Source organism: Seriola dumerili, unplaced genomic scaffold (assembly GCF_002260705.1).
Source record: "Seriola dumerili isolate Sdu_G_001 unplaced genomic scaffold, Sdu_1.0 BDQW01000011.1, whole genome shotgun sequence".
Classification (NCBI taxonomy): Eukaryota; Metazoa; Chordata; class Actinopteri; order Carangiformes; family Carangidae; genus Seriola; species Seriola dumerili.
Genome location: NW_019174266.1, coordinates 5,725,784 through 5,749,758, shown reverse-complemented (window position 1 = coordinate 5,749,758; position 23,975 = coordinate 5,725,784). Strand labels below are relative to the sequence as shown.

The window sequence follows — 23,975 nt, the reverse complement described above, 5'->3', positions numbered from 1 at the left end:
AAAAAGCTTGTGTTACCAGGTGAAGACACTACAGTTAATATCTATATGGTGGAGATGGTGTTTGTGTGTCCGTCAATGTATGTGTGTGCGTGGTGTTAGAAACTGCCTAAGCTTAACCTTCAAAAAGCCCTTTGAAGTTTTCAGAACTGGCCAAAATGACCTCACAATAATGGTTCTTAACCAAAATTGTCCTCACAATCCTAGAAAGACATGTACACACATGCAAAGAACCACACAACAACACGTACATGGAAATTGTGGGATTTAAAACAGTTTTTCAGATTTTCTTTTGAGGAAGATTTTTTAGGGATGGCAGTTTGATGTCATCCACTCTAGCTCTGAACATTCCATGCAATACATACCCATTATAAAATCTGAAACTGTCACAAAATGTAAACTGCAATTTTGTGAAAACTGTAATAATTGTCAAAATACTGATGTGGCCCTAAAAAGTCTCAAGTTCTAAAGAGTTTCAAGTCTCAAGTCATAATAAAGTTAAGGAATAAGCTGTCATGCCTTGGCCACACAAATAATATTTTTTCTTAGGATCAGCTCATTGGTGGTTTTGGTATTTTTGTTTGATCAGCTGACAGGTAGAAAAATATAGGATATCACCAGCCTTACCCTTCCAGGAAAATACAGAAGAGAGACTGACTGACTGAGATGTCCTAAGCTGTAAATTCCCTGTTTACCATTACATATCAGGAGAGGCAGACACAAATTCATTGACCTGACATAGAAAGGACACAAATGTTTTGGAAGAGCTTGCCTCAGACCTGTGGATACAACCTCCATAGCAACGCTGCCTCTCCCTCTCCATGCCTAATTATTGCTTTGAATTTATGCCATTTCATTGCAAATGGAACAATCTATTTAAGAACTCACCAAATTAAAGCCCCCAGTGTGAGACTGGTTTAAAACAGACAATGGTGAGTGGAGTGAATGAAAGCTCATTGAGCATATCAAACACATATTTTAATGAAATCACAAGTCAGACTGTTTTGTTTGTATTTAAAAAAAAAAAAAAGGTTTAAACAGAACATTTTTGTCTCAAATTGTGGTTTTGTATGGATAACTGGAGGGGGCCAAATCTGTGGATGTAATATCAGAGCACACTCTTTGACGATGGGGCTTTAGGTACAGATGAGGTTTTGGGACAAGGCCTCGGGGACAGTGGGAGGAGAGGTTCAGATGCATTTGTTCATGCAGAGCAGAAGCTCCAGGCGCAGAGCAATGCGTGTGTGCCATCCAAGGGGAAGGATGCGGATGTAGCGAGCCACAATGGGTGGTCGCAAAAGGTTCTGTACAGATGAGGAGCGGTCAGAGTTTCCGTAAAACACCTGAGGACAGAGAGAAATACAAGGTCAGCATGTTGTTTATGTTAGACTGACTGACTCAATACTGTCCGAATATACTCTTGTCACATTAAAGCTACTATAACTACAGTTAATAATAGTAGTGATGATGATGACGACCTTTTTGCAAAAGGTCATGGTGATGTCTTCAAATCACCAACAGTCCAAAACTAGGAAAAAATTCAATTCACAATGAAAAAAAAAAAAACCTGGCAAATTCTCACTTTTAAAAGGTTGGAACCAGCAAATGTTTGGCATTAAATAAAATGATTAAATGGTTTATTATTCTTCTTCAATCAACTGATCGATTAATCCACTAATTGTTCCAGCACTATAACTTTGATAACACATGATTTTACCGTACAAGAGTGCATTGGTCAAACATCACAAATCAGAAAGAAATACAGTGCGTGTTTAAAATCTAAATAAAAATCAATTATAATGACATTAAAATTACATTTCTATCTACAAATGTAGACATGTTTTTTTTTATGTCTGCAGAATTAGGCCAGTCATTAACAAAATTATTACAGATTTCATCAAGTTTTGTTATGGCATTTCTATCAGGACAATCAGTGTCATATCTTCCCTCTAAGGTGTGATACCAGTGATACCAGTGGTGTCTGATTTCAACTGACCCTGTTGTTTCCGGTCTGGTCTTTGTAATAGATCCAGTTGAGATTTTCGTCCGTGCGGTACTGAACGCTGTACTTGGTGATCCACTCGTCAGCGTCACAGCGGCCCTGAGTGAGGATCCCTGACACCACCATCACCTCCCTCAGGTCGATCTGCAGCCACTGACTGCTGTCCTGGAACTTGGACAGCCAGGCACAGCTGGTGGACAAACACACACATACTGACTGTAATACTGACTGCAGTGTGACACACATGCAAGCTGCTATTGTCTGACTGTAGATGTACAAATTAGAGCCAAAGAAAGAAGACCCATAACTACAGCTAGTGTAGGCCCTTTTTCACAGCACACGTTTTAACTTGTCATATTATGAAAAGCACATATGTAACTAATTACATTACCATTGTCCCATGGCAGTGTGACAGTGAGCCAGCATGTACAATACCGGGACCCTGACACTGAAGCAGCTAAATTTATACTCATTTGGGGTATTCAACAGTTTTTGATATTCAGTGCTAAGGATACATTTTAGCACACATTGTTTTGTATTCACTTTATAATTTATTTATGCATTTAATTCTTACCATTAATATATCACACACATACAAATAAATACATCTAGCTTTTACATTCAATTCCCCCACTGATTGCTGCACATCAGTCGATTGGTGGTCATATAATATTAGAGGAAAAAAACTTTCAATACTGAGAGCTCCTCACTACTCATTTAGCATTTCTATTTTGCCTGTCCTATTTATATTTTAATGTTTTAAGCCAGAGCATATTGGCAGGTCAACCTCACCAAATGCACCTTATGTAATGAGAAATTTTCTTTGAGCAACTTTTTTTTCTAATACCGTTCCTGACAGATGGTAAGTGCCAAGATGTTTTTTCATTAGGGTCTTTCCCTGAGAGAGAACAACCATCTCTGTTAAAAGCAACATTCTGTGAGTTACAAATGAAAACAAATAGGTTTCAACAACCTCACTATCAGAGATTAAAGATACACGTTGATAAAACTGCAGATATGTTTAGAAAAAAAAAATCACTGTCTGTGAATGTAAAGAAAAGTCTGCATGTTGGCCCGGACCTACCCAAAGCCCTGGGTGTTCAGACGGGCCCTGCTTGGGAGCCATGAGGAAAACCAACCGGTGTATTGGTCCTGGTTGGAGCAGGTGATCTGGTCTGGATTCACCGATCCAGCCTCAAAGCCTAGAGGCTTGTGGTATGGACACTCTGCAGGAGGACCAGAGACAAATTTATAACAGATGCATTCATTTAAATCACTTTTGTTATTTTAGTTAATATCATTTTTCTGGCTACAAGGATTTCAAGGTCACCACCCCGATGGAGGAGAACACAAACACATCTGCTTGCAGCTAAAGCGGTAAAACACTGAAACGTGACCAGCAAATGATCATCACTAAGCCTCTCTGGATTCTTAATTCTCTGTCTATCTCTATGCTTTCCTCTCTCTTCATCCTCACCCCTGCCAACTCCCATCCTCACACCCTCCTGCTCCCAAAGCCCCCGCTGTTTGCAGCCCCGGTGTGATCCATATCCCCGTACTAAAAGCCTGCAGTTTAATTCTCCACAGCGAGAGATCAGTGATGTCCATTAGGGCGGCAGGCAAACAGATGGTCATGTTCTACTCTCCACAGCTTTAGCACCGTGTTGCTCTCATGTTTTGATCTGTCAACCTGCCCTCTCACTAACATTCAAACAAATGAGAGTCCTTTGTTGACTTAGCAAATTTAGAAATTTATGAATGGGAGAGATGAGCGAGCTGCACATGAGAGTTTTTTTTTCCCCCTAAAGTTTCAGAAAAAAGCATCAGCTGTGAAACTGTAGTCGAAGTAGCCTGCTGCGCTTTTGTTTACTACTGGCTTAAGCCTATCTGGCACAGGGTCACATCCTGTCTAATCCCAGTATTACAACGCACACAACAGCAGCAGCAGCGTCTGTGTGAGTCAGTCAGCAGATAAGTGTTTACATAACATAACAGTAACGAGAGCAACTCTGAAGTCCTCCCTAATGTATTTCCCAACTAAAATAAAACACAATGAGTTTGCTGGATTCATGAGAAAACCAAGAGGGGAGACACACGAAGAACTGAGGAGATATAAAGTCTGATGCAGCACAGGAGAGAGTCTTTCTCACTCATCATCTCTCATCACCAGGTCCATGTGGTGGATAATTACCGGTTTCTGTGATTGTGCGATTGGTGCAGTCTATTACGAGCCCCGTAATCTGAGCATCCCGTTCTGAGATAATGATTATCTACTGAACTTCTTTCTCCTCTCCGTCTCCCGTTGCCATGTGATTTGTGGCTCAGTTGACACACACATTGATTCACAGAGGAAAACCCCTCCACTGCACCTTCCAGCTCTGCCACCTTCCTCTCCTCAAGTCTGACATAATTCAAGTGTGATCTTTATATCTCAGGCTCACCAGTGGAAGCTGTGGTGAGATTATTTTGTCAAGGGCTGTTTCTGAGATCAAGAACTAACTTTCACTTTCAACTACTCCAAGTGAGTCGTTTTTGGTTTGCATCTGGATCCATGTACAGGGTTAACATGTGAGACAGAGCATCTCTGAGTTTTCCTGAATATGACCTTCAGCACATGTATCCCATGATTGTCCATATCTGTCTATATTTTATGTGTTTTGACAGAGATGAAGATCCAGACGCAAACCACACTTTCTGTTATTGAAAGAGTGAATTTAGAGGATTGTGCTGCCTTGGCGGAGGTATTTCTCTCCATCTGCATCACCTTCCCCGAGGATGTCCAGTGGAGCATGTCTTCCCTGTGGTGTCAAATCTGGAGTCTAATGCACTCATGCGTGTACATGTACATATACAGATCCCCCCTCTCTCTGTCTCTATCACACACACACACACACACAAACTGTCCATCCATTTGCATGGTAGAGCTTATAAGATTTGTTGATTTGTCAATTAGTCAACCGACAGCAATTTTATTGGCTAAACTTAACTATTTGTTTAAATCATTTGTCAAGGAAAATGCCCAAAAAATTGGTGGTTCAGCCTCTCAAGTGTCTCATATTATAATAATTTGACTTTTCATAAACCAAAATAAATCCATTAAAGAATAATAACAGCTTTGCATGTTCATGATCTGAGTCTAACCCTCCCGTCACAATTTACTCCTCGTTGTAAGTACTATTATTAGTTCAATGGTACAATTTGATCATGCACTCATCAAAAGTCACTTAATTAGTGGGTCACAGAGTGGAAATCCCTGCTCAGTGTGTGGTAAAGTGTCATTTCTTACACTAAAGGAAAACCAAAACAAAAAAATCAGTTTGAGATTTAAGTGCACTAAATGAAAATCATTCATTTTACTGGCACAAAAAAAACACCTTTTGTGTGTGTGTGTTTTTCAGAGAGAGAACTGTATTTAATGGTCATTACCTGGCATGCAGTCCACTCCTCGCACCATGGAAGAGCCGGACGCAATGGAGGAAAACTCAGTCGGGGATTCTCCTCCTTCACAGTCACATTTGCAAGACCTGCTGGTCCATGCCTCGGACACACCCGTCTCAAACACACACACGGACAACATTCAATAGATGCCTTCTAACATAACATTGTCAGAAATACGAAAAGTATATAAATACATAAATATTGCTATATATTTAGATTGAACTGTTTAATCCAGGTTCTAATTCCAGGGTTTTATTGAATGAAATTCATTTGACATTGACAAACAACAGCTGAACAAACTCTAATCTGAACATGGCTCTGTTGTGGCTGATCTAAAACGGTTTCAACTACATTTTATGCAAATTGTATTGATTTAAGAGTGAAATCATCTCTGACAGTTGTGCTGTGTTGTTGAGGCTTCTTCGTACCTCTTGAGCATAAATGCTGACGAACACTGTCCAAGCAGATGAACAGAAAATAAAACAAGGTCCAGGCAGCCGGTGAAGCGCAGAAGAGGGAAAAGAAAGACGAGTCGCTTATTCTAGCAAACAAAGTCTGTGCCTCAATCTGTCAGTGTAACTACATTAAAACAAAAACAGTTTAAATGAACACAACACAGACATAGAGAATCGAGTATAATGTCACCAAACAAAAACATGGATGATCCTGAAAGAAACAAGCGAGGAACTTGTTCGACATTTGAGATTTTTTTTTTTTTTTTTTAGAGTTTCAGAGGTTTTCTGAATTTACCACATACTAAATCTGAGGCAAATATCTACAAACATAGATTACAGGTTCATAACTCAACAGCAGCACAAGGACCAGACTATTAAGACTGTAATCGTACCGTGAGCCCCAAGAAGAAGCAGGGTCAGCAGGAAACGCTGCATGTTGAGAGCCATCTTCCAACCTGCTTCAAACCAGACGAGACCGACCGCAGACTGAGCAGCCAAGCTAGAAGTGATAGAGAGGCTGGATTACAATAATCCACAGGACACTAATGGCCTTACCTAATGCCATCCTTATCTGACAAAGCCCCTCCTGCAGCTGTTCACCCACCACCATCAACACCAGCACACATTCTGGGAATCACTGCACACGAACAGGGGTCAAGTTAAAAACAATCCTGCGGAAAAAACAAACACATAAGGCCAGTGTGGTCAGTGATCGTGTGTGTGTGTGGTGTGTGTGTGTCTGTGGTGTGTGTGTGCCTGTGTGTGTGTGTTTGCGTGTGTGTAACAGAGTCAGTGAGAGAGAAGATTGGTCAGAGGGTGGTGATGGCTTATGCTGGGCCTTGTGATCCATATGATTGACCAGAAGGTCAAGGTTTTGCCAATTATATTGTCATGTTAAAAAAAAAATCTAATATTGTAATAAAAATAAAACAAATTACATGATAGATGCATATCTGTTGTAACATGTTCAAGTTTAAATATGCAAAAAATATGTAAAGGTTGTCATGCAGTTAGTTGGCATAACTGCATATTTAATTGAGTCATTCAATATTTTTTGCTTACACCAGAATTATTTGATGATTGTCACATGAACATTAGACACCATTAAAGTATTCAATACAAGTGTACACCAGTATAAAATCTGCTTGCAATTCAACATCCCCTCTACACTTGAATCTACAAAAAGTAATCTATAAATTCTCACAGAGATTTTCTGAATTTACTGTAAAATGAGAGAAAAGTGCCAAAAAAATCTTTAAAAAATAATAAACCTCTATGAATTTCTCTCTCCAGTGACGACAAGAAAATAATTCACTTCCACTCTCTTTGCAAAATGCAGCCATGATTAATATCTTCTATTATCTCATGGATAAGATCAAAATGTATTAACAAAAGATAAACAACACCTTTCAATCACCAAAACCTGCTTCACTTGTAGATAGAACATTTAGTGAATTACCTCTTGATATTTTTTACATCCTAGAAAAGATTTAAAAAAGACATAGTATAACAAATTAATATTACATTTCCAGACATCATGGAGGTGAAATTCTCATATAAACATACTGGAATCTATCTGTTCTTATAAGACTATAAATGATTTAAGTGGTTAAGTGGGATTTAAAAAAAACATGTGTTTTTATATTTTTTAAATAGTTTTCTGCATTTTGAAGTAGATCATGGAAAACATGGATCAAAATGGGTAAGTGACTGTTTGTATTTGATCATGGCTTTTCTCTGGACTGTAGATGCTCAGGCTGAAGGCGTGTGACCTCACACAGAGGGTTTTAAAGGCAGGTGTAATTAAGCCTGATTGAGCAAAGCCGTTTTCAATTTGCGTTCATTAAAACATTCGTCTTACTCCTCGCACACTCTTGCCTCCCTGCTCTCATTACTAGTGGCCTCATGTATATATATGTGAAAAAAAAGCTGCTGTAAATTTAAATTCTTTTTTTTCTGTGTGTGTGTGTTTGAGACAAAAGTGACAGCAAAATGAAGGCTTCTGTCCAAGCAACACGAAGGATTCCTGCACAAACCAAGAAGAGAAGTCGAGGCTACTCCACTCGCATCTACAGAGCTCATAAAGAGGTCAGAACAGCAAAAGCAGTAACTTATGTGGATGTATGGTCTTTAGAAATTAACAAAAGATTCATGGTTTTTCATAGGAAGATCTTTAACACTACAGTAGATCAAAAATCTTTAGTGCAGGTTACAATGCTTTTGGATTAAGACCATGAAAAGAGTCCTCTGCTCCTAAGTGATACTCAAAAACCACCTGTGATTTTTCATCTCTTCTGCAGGTCGGTCCGGCTGCAGGGATGAGGAGTCCAGACTTCCTGGCCAGTCGGCTCGGTTTTCCCAGACCAGTCCTGCTCAGACTGCTGAGCTCGGAGGCTTCCCGGCTGTCAAAAACAAACAGGGTGAAAGTCATCACTCTGCAGGAGATCAACGCTGCTGTCACACTTATACAACACAAGATCTGCACAAGGGCTGCTGCATGAAGAGTTGGACTTGATCTAAACTAAATTTTACTATTTTATTATCTAATATTAAAAAGAGCTTCTTTTAATCTGTTGCCTTTTTTATTCAAAAGTTTTGCATGGTGATGCCAAGTCAGGAAGTAAAATATTACTTACCCAGTTAATGATTTATGGAAGATTATGTACATGCTTCTCTGGTTGCATTTCTCAGATATGGTGCATTTTTAAAATGCTGAGGTCATTTTACTGGTTTTTGGCTCCAATAGGACACACCTTATTACTTGAAGTCTTTAGACAAAGTTTAAAAATTTGAGGTAGACTGAACTTTCACTACCTGGTCAAATCCAGTTACGTCTGGTCTGCATTTCGAAGTTGGAATTCAACACCTACAAAATAAAGTAGGGTTTGATATGAGACCTAGCTACTGCTTCCTCAAATGACGGCAAGTCTGTCGCTCTCAAATCCCAATTTCCAGTTTGATGTGACCGGTTCTTGAACAACTGTTCATTAAAAAAATTACTACTTAGACTATTTAATTACTTTAGCCACACATGTGGACCCAATTCCACTATGAGGAGTGGGTTTGGGTCTGAATAACCCTCCAACAGCCATTAAAAGGCGCCAGAAACAACTTTTGAATTAAACCTAACCCACTTTCCTGGCCACCGGTTCTCCCATAACAGCGTCACTGACCTCCTCCTTCTGAGGCGTAAAGGTCAAATTAACGATACATGTGGCACAGAAGCTACAAAACGCACAAATTGACTGAGTTGGAAACTTGTTGAAGTGAGTCGTGGTGGCAGTTACCTGGGGAATATGCGGAACAGCGGCTCCTCCACATGTGATGTGGTGACGACACCTCCGCCTCCTCCGCGCGCTTGAAGCTCTCCCCCTGCAGCGTCCATGCGTCTCTGTATCACCTTTTACACTCAAACCTTTTCTCTTAGCAGTCATTTAGAGGATATGTAGCGTAACCTTTTATCTGCGAGTTTTTTTTTTTTTAAAGTTATTTTTCGTGCATCACATGGATTACAGTGTCCCATTCATGTTTTCCGGATCGCGCGGATTCAAGCTGCAGGTAGGAACCATCAAAAACAAACTGGTGATTTTTTTTTTCTTGCCCCGGATGCGCAAAACAAGCACGTCTGGATTATATATGTTCCTGTAGGAAAATGATGCACAATAAGCAACATTTACCCGCTGGCGTGATTTTTTTTTTTTCATTTCCCTTTATCTGTCAAAGGCAGGGGCTGTTTGAGATTGAAGCATTAGCAGTCATTAATTTAATTCCTGTTATTGTGGCATATGTTTGAGATTAGTATAGTATTTTGAAGCCTAGTTGTGATGCACACTGCTGGCAATCATTAAGGGTTTTAATAAATTGGAAGATAAACTGGATAATTTAGGTCAAGAACACATCTTTATCATACATGCCACATAATTTGATTTTATATCTGTATTACACAGTTTGATTACAACCATGTTCATCTATGAATCTACCCTGACACCTACAGCAAACTGACATGTGCTGTGACTGCAGCTGAGAGAGGTGGTGAACCAGCTGCTGCTGTGATGTGATGTGAGACTGGCTGAAGTGAACCCTGAAGCAGAGAGTGAAACACACTCACTGGTTGATGCAGCATGACGACAGCCGTGCTCTTACTCTATCAGGTCCCTGTGCCATCCTCACATGCCACCAGCCAGATGTGACCCACTGCTACCTGTTTGTGAACCTGGGACCTCTCTGCCGATCATCATGGGATGTGGCACCTCTGTCGCCACGGAAACGCAAGGGAAAAGAGTGGAAACAGGTGTGGCTGGTTTGCAGTGGAGCGCACAAAGTGTTGCTGGCTCAAAAGGCAGGTAGCCGCTGTTGTTTCTCCAATCATGCTCCATCCAAGACTGACTCATGTTTTCTTTGTCCTGTCAGCTGAGAGGTTTTGACATTTTAACCTGTTGGGAGAGGTGTTAAAAAACACAGTGGCATCAAATTTGAGCTGGCATGTTCATACACCTGGTGTGTAGACAGATAAGCTCAGCACAAATGGGGCCTTAGGTGTTATATACTAATTGGAGAGCAAGCTCAGACATAAGTGTGGGTAATGGGGATTTGAGAAAAACCTAATAAAAGAGAACACAGAGCAGCTCTTATTTCTGCCTCCTTACACAGAGTTTCAGTTGCTTTCACAAATCACATTTAAAACCTACACACACTGAAATCACAGTATAGATCCTCAAATATCAACTGTCCTCTCCTCAGTCCAGATTGAAAACTAGAACTGAAACAAGATAATAATAGACAAATTCAGCAACTATCTTGATAACTGATTAATCATTCCATTCATTATTTCTTTAATGTTTATGTATATATGGACAAGTAGCATGAGCCAATGCCACATAACTCAACAATATATACATACCTTAAAGCACAAAACACAAAAGTCAACAAGAAAATACACACAGGGCAAGCAAACATGTCACATATTCTCTGTTTGCAGCTTCTCACATGTAAATATCTGCACATCTGAAGACATTTTCTTGGACCCTCTGAAATTGTGAACTCAAGTAATAATTATTACTTGAGCCCTGTTAAATACTAAAGATAACATAATTCCTCTTGTTTGTTTCTATGTTTTTATTGCTGAAGTATTGGTGTTCCTCTCCCTTTTATTTTGTTGATCTCCTCGGTGAAGCAATTTGCAACATAATTTAGGAAGTGCTCCTTAAAACAGTGTATTATTAGCTTTAGTCGTGGCAGCATTGTGATTTTCTATTTCACACATCTCAGTATCACTTTGTGTCGTAGGAATGTGATAATAATAATATTTTTTGCAGTTGTACATTTTCCTCAGACTTGTTACACACACACACACATGCACACACACACACACACACACACAGACACACATACACAGACAGCAGATGTTTGACAGATGGTGCTTTTTCTTTCTTTGCAGTCTGTCTCCTCTCCTCTATTTAATTGGTGCGGTTTCTCCTGAAGGCTCTTTTAATTTGCTTTGTTTTTCCAGTCCCGCTGTTGCTCGTGACCTCCCCTGTGTCTTGTTATCTCTCTTACTGTGTGTGTCTGTGTGTTGCCTTGCACATGATTTTATTCAATTATGAGTCTTGGTCTGAATTGTAGTTTTGTCTTCCTCTCACAGATGGAACAGTCAAGACTCCTACCCCGGCTCTGAGTAAGGACCCTGCTCATCTCTCAAGATCAGTCTGCGACATACGAGTCCCAGTGTGCATGCGTCTCTGTGCAGACTACAGTTTTACATGTTCACCCGATAGTGAAAAGATACAGTTAGTAATGCTGGACTCTCACATGTCATATACATGCACTCTATGTACAGTATGTGACTCAAACACGTCTCTCAGCTGAATAAAATGTAACAGGTGATTTTTTTGTTGTTGTAGCTATGAAGGCAGCCGTTCTGATCCAGCGATGGTACCGGCGCTATGTGGCCCGTCTTGAGATGAGACGCAGGTACACCTGGAACATCTTTCAGTCGATTGAATACGCCGGAGAACAGGATCAGCTACAGGTGACTGTCAGCGCAGGCACCCACACACACACACACACACACACACACACCCACCCTGCTTATAAACTGAAATACACATTTATGTTGATTTTCGTGTATGTTTAAATACTTTATTTTCCTGTCTTCAGCTCTCCAGTTTCTTTAGTTTCATGCTGGACAACTTCACTCAGCTGAACGGAAATGGACCAGGTCAGGAGCCAAAAATCTTTTTATCTACAGGAAACGTAGATTAGTTTGTAGCATGTGAATTGAAAACTCTGAGTAAAATTGATTTTATTTTAGAAAATATTCTTTTACTTTAACAGTGCTGCCATTTGGATGTCATGTCACATGTTTTCTCTAAATACATGAACTTCATTTTACTTTGTTATTTTGCTCTGAAAGTGTAAAGCACTCACTCATAATAGCACTGTCAGGGCTCTGTGTGTTTCAGTCATACTGAAACTAAATTTTATGATGATATTCTGTATTTTTTTTAGCTGTATACATAATTGTTTTGCTTTATTTGAGGTTAGTGCGCTATAATGTTAAACTGAACAAGTAAAGAATGGAGTTTTCAAGAGATTGTTAGGTAAATATAAATAGTGGCAGATTAAACTTTGAAAATACAGTAATTTCAACCAGTCATTAGTTGGTGTTTAATGGTTGTTGTTTTGAACATATTCCAACACAGAAAGGTGTTTTTATATAGATATACATTTTTTTCCTTCCATCAAATTATCACCAGTGTTATTCATGCCACTGTGTTTTGGTCTAGATTAGAAAACCCATTGCATATACCCTGTTGCTTAGCAACTGCTGTGAATGTGGAGGCTAGTGATGGTTGGTGTGTTGCACTCACACAGCTGTGGCTTAAGTGTGTATTGACCCACTCATCCAGCTAAAAAGCACAATGCTCCATTGACAAGCTAATCCTTAGGTCAGCTCTTATTGCAGCATCCACAGCGCATCAGTTTTACATCGAGTCAGTGATGCAAAGAGCCCAGACTCTGTTGTCTCTGTTTATTATATACAGCAGCCGTGTGTGTTTGCGTGTGTGAGAGACAGAAGAGAAGCCAGTTAATAGACACTAAGGGTGGAAATTGACAAAAGACTTACTAAATAGAAATAGGCCTGTAGGTAGATTTCTGTTCATGTCTTTATTTGTGTGCATAAATTAGAGGCCATCGGTTTTTCATTAGCATATTGGAGTGGTCTTTTAATACGACAGTGAGGTCACACAGAGCCGGACGTGGTGTTGTGTCAAGCTGTTTATTACAAGGAACTACAAATTAAATCTGTATATGGAATATGTTTTAGTTCGGTCGGTAAACACTTCATTTTCTTCCCTTCCTAAAGATTTGACTGCATCAGTGTTACTTAAAGACACAGTCTGATTGCTGCAAGTGTTTTTCTATACTTTCTTCTTCCCTGTTAAAACCTGATGCTTAAATTGCCCACAATACAATTTCAACGATTGAATTCATACCTTGGGCACACCTGGAGCCATGAAGACCTGCAAACAGACTCTGATGGATGAAATCAGTGGAGTTCCCCTCATTGATCTTCATCATGTCTGACCAAGATCCATGATGGATCAAAACATTGCAGTATTTAAAGTTACAATGGGAGCATGAAACAGTGTGGGGATTTTACTTTTACCTGATCTATAAGGGTTGGGCGATGGCTGTTTACTGTGAGATCTGCCATCAGAGAGATTTAGTCAGTGTGCCTTGAACAAGATAAGAATGTGTGTTTATGAAGCTCAAAAGACATTGTGAGATGAAGTGTTGAGCTCAGTATGTTGACAGCTCCACACACTGTGACCTCCAGACTTGATCTCCCAGCTGCTGGACCCAGTGGTGGACCCCTGGTTAGACAGAGAGACCTGCTACAACCTGATCCCTGTTCCAGAGTCGTACACCGGGCCCCGACTGTCGTTTCCTCTCTCCATCTCTGACACCAACGCCCTGCTCAGTGCATTTAAGGAGCAGCAGGTACCGACTGCGTGTCTTTGGTCTTTCTCGCTCTCGCTTTTGATTGTCTGTTTTTTATTTTTTATTTCGGGGGGACTCATTATATTTCTTCCACACAGGCTCTACATGCCAGATATGTTCTGCAGCTGCTGTACGAGACCAAAAAACTCCTGAAACAGATGCCCAACATCATCCACTTGTCAACATCCTACACCAAAGAGATCACTATATGTGGTGGGTGACCATGGCCTCAGATTCACTTGTTAACTTAAAATTGTTTGCCTTTTTTTTTTTTCCAGAATACCTGCAAAGGAGGAAGAAAAGGAGTGTGCACCTGCTACATAGAGTACACCGAGCCGCTAAGTAAATGAATGACCTGCTTATTGCTTAAATGATCGCTGATGTCTGTAAATGTGTATTAAATACAGTTCACTGTATATTAATGGCACCGTTCCAAGAAAGGAGGCCTTGTTTATTTGCACACTGATAAGCCACTTGACTCCACTTCCGCGGCTCCCTCCNTATGTGGTGGGAGACCATGGCCTCAGATTCACTTGTTAACTTAAAATTGTTTGCCTTTTTTTTTTCCAGAATACCTGCAAAGGAGGAAGAAAAGGAGTGTGCACCTGCTACATAGAGTACACCGAGCCGCTAAGTAAATGAATGACCTGCTTATTGCTTAAATGATCGCTGATGTCTGTAAATGTGTATTAAATACAGTTCACTGTATATTAATGGCACCGTTCCAAGAAAGGAGGCCTTGTTTATTTGCACACTGATAAGCCACTTGACTCCACTTCCGCGGCTCCCTCCTCCTGCAGAGTCGCATCTAATTAAACTCAAGAATACTTGTGGCTGCAACAAAAGAAACACACACATGAGGATTCCTCATTCAGGCTTCTCCATTGCTTTTATTTTCCATCGTTTGGTACAGGTGATCTGCATGGGCGCCTTGACGACTTACTGCTCATATTTTATAAGGTAAATCAATATATTTTTTTCTATACAACAAATTTCTTTAGAGTCAATACACAAAAGATTTAAACGAGCAAATGTTTGTGACAGCCACGTCTCTAAGCTCTGATTTTACATTTGTGACAGTGTGTTGACTTTGCGTTGCATGTTGCTGTTGTTCAGAACGGCCTTCCCTCTGCGGAGACGCCGTATGTGTTTAACGGGGACTTTGTGGACCGCGGGAAAAAGTCAATCGAAGTGGTCATCCTCCTGTTCGCCTACCTTCTGCTTTACCCCGACTACATGCACCTGAACCGAGGAAACCACGAAGACCACATAATGAACCTAAGGTGGATAGTAAAAAGGAGTTGAAGTGAAAGAAAATATTTATCCGTCTAGGTTTAGAAGTGTCTCTGTGTGATGTTGTTACGTTGTTGTTTCAGATATGGGTTCACAAAAGAAGTCATGCAGAAGTACAAGGTACAGTGAAGTCATGTACGAGACTACTGCTGCACATTCTGCAGGTTTGAAGACTGTCACAGCTGGCAGAGCCGGGTGGATAATGGCTGCAATGTGAAATGAATTCCTTCTTCTTCTTCTACTTCTTGTTTTTTTACTGTGTGTCATTGTGCACAGACTCACGGCCGTGAGATCCTCCAGCTGTTTCAGGACATTTTCAGCCTTCTGCCGGTCGCGACAGTGATTGACGGGAAGATCCTGATCGTTCATGGAGGGATATCAGACCAGACTGACCTGGACTTCCTCAGCTCCATAGACAGGCACAAGGTCAGTGGAATGAAGCAGCCAACCTTCACCCTCCGCCCGACTTCTATACTTGCTCTTTTAACAGCAATAATCAGTTTGGGCCACTAGATGTCAGAAAAACGCTTTTTGAAAATGCACAGATTCACAGCCACCACACGTTAGCAAACAGCTGGTTCATATCCAACCATAGCAGTCATTTGGAGGCATGCTTCTTTCCATTTATTTGTGGTTTCTACCAACTACTGAGCAAATGATGTGTTATCAGTATTATTATGGGTTATTAGTCTTCTACATGTTGGACTTTCTTCAACAGCCTGTTAGTAGCTTGTGTAACCCTAACCCTAACCCAAGACGGGATTACCAACAAGCCGAAGCAGAAAGCAGTTGTGCTTGCCTTGCTGTATATATATACATTTTCTTAAGTCAAGTCAGCTTCATTTGTGTGCTCCACAATCACAAATCACCAATTTGCCTTTACAATCTGTATAACATTTTGTCCGTTACCCCCTATCCTCAGAGACTCGAGTCTGTTTGAACCTATTTTTAGACAAGTACCTTTATTCTCACTTTATTTCTGTCTTCCCTCCTCCGCTCTCCCAGGTGAAATCCGCCCTGAGGTTTCCCAGACGCAGTTTGGAGCAGCTGGACCTCGGTCAGTCCTGCAGGCAGGCAAAAAGGATGAGATCGACGGACAGCTCTCGTCCCAGCAGCAGTCGCAGCCACAGCAAGAACCAAAGAACTCCCAACCTGAGGTCTGACAGCACAGCAGCCCACAGATGCTTACAGATGTTACATTTCAAATGACAGACCCTCATTCTTTCCCCCTTTTTTTTTTTTCTGAAGAAAGAGGCGATGCGGGCTCAGCCGGCAAGACAGCGCAGCTTCCACTTCTTCCTCTTCCTCATCCTCCTCATCCTCTTCTTCGCTCTGCTCTCCTCGAACGCCATCGTGCCTCTCGCCTCGTCCGTGCCCGTCTTCTCCCAGCATGCCTTACAATATCAATGTCCTCCAAGTGCCTTTCCTGGACTCTCTGTCCTCTGTTCCCCCTCCTTTACCTCCGCAACATGAACGAGAATGGAAACAGGTCAGAGGAGTGGAGGAATGAATATTGTTCAACTCTGCCCCATTGTGATGTGCTCTGCGTCTTTTATCAGCTTTCTTCTTTCCTGCAGATAGTGGATATATTGTGGAGTGACCCTAAAACCCAAGAAGGCTGCAGTCCCAACACATTCAGAGGAGGGGGCTGCTACTTTGGCCCTGATGTCACCCAGAGACTCCTGCTCCAACACGGACTCCAGCTGCTCATCAGGTCCCACGAGTGCAAACAGGAGGGATACGAGCTCTGTCATGGCGGACAGGTAGATGGGAACGCAGTAAATGATTTAAAATTGTCCAAAAGTCTCCAAATGTCTGGAGTCTGGAGAAATAAATGTGTCCGTGTTTGTTTGCTCTCTACAGGTGATCACTATTTTCTCAGCATCAAACTATTATGAGGAGGGAAGCAACCGTGGTGCCTACATCAAAGTGGGCAGAGAACTGGTTCCCCGCTTCTACCAGTACCAAGTCAGCCGCACAACACGCAAACTCACCCTGACACAGAGGTACGGCAGGTGTCTGGAGTGTAACCGGTCACATTCACCACAGCTGGGTGTCGTAGCACTGAGGCAGTTAGTCAGTTAATGGATCAGCTCATTTAAAGACAAATAAATAACAACTTTTTTGGCAATAAACTAATAGTTTAGGTAATTAATCATCTTTTTCCAGCCTTTTCACTGTGAGGATTTCCTGTATTTGTCTGTTTTTATAATTGTGATAGACATTTTTCACCATTTTGTGACATTTTATAGACGTAATTGTTAATGGATAAAGTGATTTAATAACTGACAGATTAATCAGTAATGACAATAGATGTTTGTAAATGATGTAAGACAGCTCAGTCGTTGGTTAATGACTCGTGTTTAACTTTGTCTTTGCAGGGTACGAGCCGCGGAAGGCTCGGCTCTCAAGGCCTTGAAAGAGAAGCTGTTTTCCCATCGCACTGAGCTGATGGCAGGCTTCCAGCAGCACGACCAGAATAACACCGGTGACCTTTACCCACCCGGTTTATTTGCCTTTCTTATGAACATCTATTTAACTCAGGTAGACACGTATAGTTGTTATATGTAAGTATATCTTTTTTCAGGAAATGTGTCAGTGAGTGAATGGGCTCAGGTGCTGGAGTCTGTGCTGAGACTGGACCTGCCCTGGAGGACACTCCGTCCACACTTAACCCGTCTGGCAGCAGATGGCAGTGTGGAGTATCAGTCCTGCTTCGAGGATATGGAAGCGGGGATTCCTCTGCCTCAGGTCAGAAGCAGAGCACTGGAAAGTAACCAACTACATTTACCCAAGTACTGCTGCTTTGAGAACCTTGTATTTTAATCGTTGGAGATTTCATACTTGTGCACATTGTACCTTTTACTCCGCTACATTTATTGATAACTATAGTTACTTGCTTAAAATGCATCATGAGTGTTTAAATATTGATGACAGTTTATTCATTGGTTTTATTTCAGTTTAAGAATTTATTTATTCAGCATGTAGCGAAACATGCAGAAATAATATATGGGAATGAAAACAATGCATTCAGAAAGTATTCAGACCCCTTCAATTTATATACATTTTGTTATGTTGCAGCCTCATGTTAAAATCAAATATTTTTTTTTCCCCTCATCAATCTGCACTAAATAGCCTTTATCGATAAAGCAAAAACTACATTTTTGAAATTTTTGCAAATTCATTAAAAAGGGAAAACTGAAATATCACACTGACATAAGTATTCAGACCTGTTGCCATGACACTTGAAATTTAGCCCAGGTGCTTCCAATTTCTCTTGATCATCTTTTAGATGATCAGCGTCCGGAGTCACTACCAGTCCAAACTTTTTGGTGCCCTTTTTTTCTTCTACAGACTCTGTCACATCCAGACTATTTAGAAAATTCAAATACTGCTTACATTTTTGAATGAGTACCTTTGGATAATAATAATAATAATAATAATACTTCCCTTTATTGAACATTTTTTGAGAATTTTTACTTGTACTCTTGCAGTACTTCTTAGTACTATAATGTAGTACTTCACTGCTGCTAATAATCACATTAAGAGGCTCAGTTGTCTGACTTCTATCTACTTTTCCTTTTCTCTCTTTGTTCTTTTAGGTCACTCCAAACTTGGCTGACACTCTGTTCAGATACAGGACAGACATTGAGATAATATTCAACATTATTGACAAAGACCATTCAGGTAAATAACAGCTGTATCTCTTGGGAGACAATGTTTCAGTAATTTGAAATGTATTCCTCAAAATTAAGTCCGTGGGTGGCACGTGTTACATTCAGGTCTCATCTCCACTGAGGAGTTTCGTCACACCTGGCGTCTTTTCAGCGCCCACCTGGGCGTTGACATCGACGACAGAGCCATCGATGACCTGGCGCGAAGTATCGACTTCAACAAGGACGGCAGTATAGACTTCACCGAGTTCCTGGAGGCCTTCAGAGTGGTACACAAACTGGACAACAAGGATCAGCAACTCAACGGAAAGATTGATGGAGAGAAGTATTCGTGAAGGGAAAAACCTGAACATTAAATAGCTGAAGTCCTGCATGATCAGCAGAGAAAGTAATGGAGGAAAGAAAGCAGGAATAAGAAGACACAATTTAGTATTTCTTAAGCACCTTTAGACAGTTGAACACTAAAAAGTGGTAGAGAGTTGGTGATGTGCCTACAATTATTGGTACATTTTGTCAATTGTTGGTGTATTAACTGGAGTTTGTTACCATCTAGTAAGATGATGTTGGTAGCAGATAGAGTCCTGAGCATAGAGGTTCACAGGACACAAACCCAAGCAAACGTCAACCAAGTGAAAAAAAAAAATGCTAGAAAAAAGGGCAACCATAATAATCTGAACAGACTTGAGGCTACACATATTTTAGGTGCAGTTTGATTTAGTGCAGGTGCAGACTTCTGAGAAACACGTGAACAACAGAAGTACCAGTGCAATGCAGCACAATCCAATACAGCTGTTCTGCCCCGAAGTCTGCTTTAATAATGCCGATAATGTTCAGCGTTTCCGACACTGTCCCAGAGGTGTTAATTAAGTCATATGTTTTAGCAGTGAGGTTATAGTTAGTGGCTGTGTTGTACTGGACTGGATTGTACTCAGAGATGTTTCTAATATTGTGCCTCCTTTATGTGTGTAAGTAGGAGAAATATAATATAATGAATATAATGTAAAATAGAAACACATAGGCCTAATGAAAAATAGAAACACCTGTCAATATAATTGATTGTAGTCCAGTATAACACCCCCTTTAACTATGACCTCAGTAATGAACATGTGATTGAACTTACACATTTCAGACAATGTCAACAAAAAAAAAACAGCATTATGAACTTAGTTAAGGTGGAATAAATGACAGAGCTGTTGAATTCAGTTGCAATTAGTTGCACAAGTGTCCCTAAGAAAGTGGACACAGGTTGTATCTCAGTACTGTAGTATTGCAAGTATTGATGACTGAAGGCTTCAGCATTGGAAAAAAAAGCTGCTGCTGAAGTCAGGGGTTCAGCTGGTATGTGTTCAACTGTTGGACTAAAAATGAATAAAAATGTTATTGTTGTTGTTGTTTTTTAGACTACTTGCAATTTGTGTGTGTGTTTTTACTCTGTGTGTTTCAGTCCACATGTGTGTTCCTCTGGCATCCTGCCCACTATAATTACCAAATGGTGAGAGCAGTTAAACAGGCGCAGGCATCCTGTCAGCCTGAGTAAATAATAGGTTCAGACTTCACTGAAGGCATTAACCTGTGCAGCACATGCTCACACACTCTTATAAGTGAAGGGTGAGAGACAAACAGGTGTGGAGAATAATATTTTTTTTTTTGCCAGGGCTCTTGGATATTTGGAAATCACGATTTTAATCACTTTATTTAATACAACGAGTAACACTGTTGCTACAACTACAACCACCACTACAAAACTACAAAAAAGAGCATCTCCCCTGATACCTCCTCATCCATCTGTCAGAGTGTTTTGTGAATATACTGTCTCAACCCACCCTCCTCCCATCTGCCTCTCCTGTAGTAATCCCAGACCACAGTCTACCCCCCCCCCCCCCCCCCCCCCCCCCCCCCCCCCACCACCACCACCACCACCCCTCAATCTTCAACCTCTCATACACTCCCCACTTTCACTCTCAAAGTACTCTCCTCCCATTCCTTCCCCTCCACATCTGACGAGAGCTATCCCAGCTCTGTAGTGTCATCCTGGTCGCACACTCCAACTGGAGCTCAGATGGGGCTCCTGGCAGCACTGCTCGCTCTGCTCTGCATCTACACTCCAGGTATTTCTTCAACTTAATTTTCATACCTGTGTGCTGTTAACAGAAGCAGTGTTTTCAGACAACCGCAGGCACTCACTGTGAGACTTGTCTACAGTGTCTGTTGCCCAGGGATGCAGTGGCTTTAGACACCTGGAAAACGGGAGAACGTTTTTCCGTTACAGCGGACTGCTGGTGATCTTCCGCTGTCACCCAGGCTACAAGCTCCATGGATACAAAACCAACAGCTGTGTGTCTGGACACTGGTCCCGGGACCCACCAGTCTGTGTTGGTGAGGAGCTTCATTCATGAGTATACTGTAAACCTTCGATTTTTCATTTTGCATTTCTATTTCTGTTTTTGTCAGTAGATTTATTTAGGCGCCGGATGGGGATTTAAAGAGAGACAACAACAAAGGCAACAGAGGTTTCTGATCAGACTCAAACTTTGGATCTCTCTCCATAATATTCTTCCCCTCTTTCAGGCTCCGGCTGCTCCAGCCCGGGGCTGCTGACCCACGGGACGAGCAGCATGAATGAGGATGGCTCCTGGGCAGTGTTCAGCTGTAATAGTGGCTTCCAGCTACTTGGGCCCTCAATGTTATACTGTAAGGGCCACAGCTGGAATGGCACAAAGCCTGTATGCAAAGGTGAGCATGAAAAAAACAACTATAATAGTTTCACATTTTAGAAAGTTACTTTGCTTATATTCTGTCTTACCTAGAGTTAATGGGACCCAGGACTATTTCTTGGTGTTAATTCTCCCATATCCATTAACTTTTTATTCATGTCTGAAAGTTTCTCTTAACCATTTGATCTCTCCTTTTCTCGCCTTGTTAAGAGTCCGACATGATGAGCTCGGTTTCAGGCGTCAGTGTGCTGAAGCCAAACATACTCCAGCACCTTCAGGCTGCTGTAGTTCTGAAGACCCAGCAACAGTCCCACTATGACGTCCTGTCTAACACAGCTGCCAAAGAAGCAAACCTTAAATTTGGCTTGATGTCTCATACACCATCACAAATGTCCAACAGTGAGAGGATGAAAGTGACTAACCCCAAAGTCCGCCTGCAGCAGCACATTCAGATTAAAGTCAAAGACGGAGTCCAAGCAGCTCATCATGAGGCTCGACTTCAGGAGGCAAATGAAGCCCAAGGGTGGGAAACAGGAAGTGGGAGGCACGGCTCAGATGAGAAACCAGGGAAGGTGGACAACGTTACAGAAACGTTCACCTTTAAATCACATCTAACTACTACTGTCTCCTCTACCTTATCATTAGTGTCAGGAAGAGAGCGTTCAGTATCTTCACCACCATCATTCTCAACAGCTCATACATCAACTATCACTGCTGCCACAAATACTGCGTTCAAGCATACTCTACCAACTGTGATCCGATTTGGAGAAGCTGTCACATCCCAGGATTATGTGACGAACTCTGAAGCAGTAACAGACTCTTCACAAACTGCAGGTGAAGACCAACAGGCCGAAACCGGCCTCCAGTATCCGCCTGTGTCTCAGCCTGGCTCTGTAGATGAAGAGGAGCCCACAGAGACTTCAGCATACACTTTATCTCCTTCTGTTTATTCCATTACTATCAGTTCTTCCTCTGTTTCATCTCCTGCTTCATCTGCACCCCCTGCGTCATTATCACTCCCCCTTCCCTCCTTACCTGCCTCAACCTCCTCACGTCCCAGCTCCACCACCACGTCCAGTTTAAAAACGCAAACGCCCAATGTCACCCTTCCATCAAACACTTCCCCCAGCGGTGAGGCAAGATCTCACCGGACTGAACGCCACAACCTCACGATGAACGCCTCCTCCGCACCACCTCTGACCCTCAGCGGACGACCTGTGTGCCCGTACCCACCTGTGCCCGCTCATGGGACCTTCCACTTTCGTAACGTAGAGAATCCAGGTCCCGGAGCGTACAGACATTACATACAGTACGCCTGCTACTCTGGTTATACACTGGCTCATGGAGACATACACAGCTACTGCCAGCAGGGGGGCACCTGGAGTGGAATCACCCCTGTTTGTCTGGGTACGTGCTGCTTCATGACTTATTGATCCTTCGATTCATTTGAAAATGCTGCAGTTGTGCTTATTGACAAGGAAAGGGAAAGATGTGCTGATGGGTACGTGCAAAATATTGGTTTGCCAATATTCAGATCAATAGCAATCTTTTATTAATTTATTGTGCTGTTGTTTATTGTCGATATGAGGGAGTTTCTCTACCAGAATTTTATTTTAGTTCTACTTTTTAATATTATCGGTGGATCCAGGAGCAGTCCTAACAGTTAACAGTCCTAAACTCAAAGATATTCAATGTATTATCACATAAGACAAATAAAAGGCAGAGCATCCTCACCTTTGAAAACCTGGAACTAAGTAATGTTTGGCATTTATGCTTAAAAATGAAGTTAAGAATTGGAACAGTGGATTGACAAACAATTCAAATCAAATTTGCAATTTTGCCAATTAATTTTCTAAGTAACCTTTTTAAGCAAACAATGTCAAACATCCCCTGGTGCCGTTGTCTGTGATGGTGAACTCGACCCTGGGTTGGTTATGTTAAACTTAAATACTTGATAAAACAACTTTTCAACAAATGCATTCAATGTAAACCAAAACAATGAAGGACTTACAACTAGATTTTGTCTCAAATAAAAATGCACAAAATTGAGGATGGAGGACTCAACATATATGATGTTGTACTTCAGTGGCGCAAATATTTAACTTTTAACTTTGATTAATCAAATTATGTGGACCCAAAGGACATGGAGTAAAGCTGGGGTTTCGGTGCCCCTGGAGGTCTGGCCTGTCTGGGCAGCCTTGGAAATTACCCCTGAACTGATCCATCCTCCATCCTTACTGTTTTTCTCCAGAGTTGACGCCATGTTCAGTGAACAACGGCGGCTGTTCCCAGCTGTGCTCTCACTCCCAACACTTCAACCACAGCGCCAACCAGAACCACAGCAGAACTCAGTGCCACTGCAGACCTGGATTCACTCTGCTGGATGATGGGCAAACAT

General features: G+C 41.4%; 2 protein-coding genes across 2 annotated transcripts; one reads left to right on the top strand and one right to left on the bottom strand.

The window, feature by feature from the left end:
- Positions 1–255: 255 nt before the first annotated feature.
- LOC111222891 (retinoschisin-like) lies at positions 256–6,592 on the bottom strand. The gene is made up of 6 exons (XM_022746791.1): positions 6,285–6,592; positions 5,866–5,891; positions 5,426–5,552; positions 3,084–3,225; positions 1,994–2,189; positions 256–1,340 (listed from the first exon to the last, which is right to left on the bottom strand). The coding sequence occupies exons 1-6, from the start codon at positions 6,337–6,339 to the stop codon at positions 1,188–1,190; spliced, it is 699 nt and encodes a 232-aa protein (XP_022602512.1). The 5' UTR covers positions 6,340–6,592; the 3' UTR covers positions 256–1,187.
- A 3,536-nt stretch (positions 6,593–10,128) lies between these two features.
- On the top strand, positions 10,129–19,198 carry ppef1 (protein phosphatase with EF-hand domain 1). Its single transcript, XM_022747189.1, has 19 exons — positions 10,129–10,183; positions 10,460–10,471; positions 11,543–11,566; positions 11,793–11,920; positions 12,049–12,109; positions 13,733–13,896; positions 13,995–14,109; positions 14,810–14,856; positions 15,013–15,179; positions 15,273–15,309; positions 15,466–15,615; positions 16,195–16,346; positions 16,438–16,678; positions 16,767–16,952; positions 17,053–17,195; positions 17,571–17,677; positions 17,777–17,940; positions 18,792–18,876; positions 18,972–19,198. Exons 1-19 carry the CDS (start codon positions 10,129–10,131, stop codon positions 19,196–19,198), a joined length of 2,265 nt encoding a protein of 754 aa, XP_022602910.1.
- Positions 19,199–23,975: the final 4,777 nt, after the last annotated feature.

Excerpts from the sequence above, each read along its gene's own strand:
- LOC111222891 (XM_022746791.1), bottom strand. The coding sequence starts at position 6,339 with ATGGCTCTCAACATGCAGCGTTTCCTGCTGACCCTGCTTCTTCTTGGG. Across the intron at positions 5,553-5,865 it reads TCAGCATTTATGCTCAAGAG|ACGGGTGTGTCCGAGGCATG; the intron begins GTACGAAGAAGC and ends TGTGTGTTTGAG. Across the intron at positions 1,341-1,993 it reads ACCAGACCGGAAACAACAGG|GTGTTTTACGGAAACTCTGA; the intron begins GTCAGTTGAAAT and ends CTCTGTCCTCAG.
- ppef1 (XM_022747189.1), top strand. The coding sequence starts at position 10,129 with ATGGGATGTGGCACCTCTGTCGCCACGGAAACGCAAGGGAAAAGAGTG. Across the intron at positions 12,110-13,732 it reads GCTGAACGGAAATGGACCAG|ACTTGATCTCCCAGCTGCTG; the intron begins GTCAGGAGCCAA and ends TGTGACCTCCAG. Across the intron at positions 16,347-16,437 it reads CAAAGAACTCCCAACCTGAG|AAAGAGGCGATGCGGGCTCA; the intron begins GTCTGACAGCAC and ends TTTTTTCTGAAG.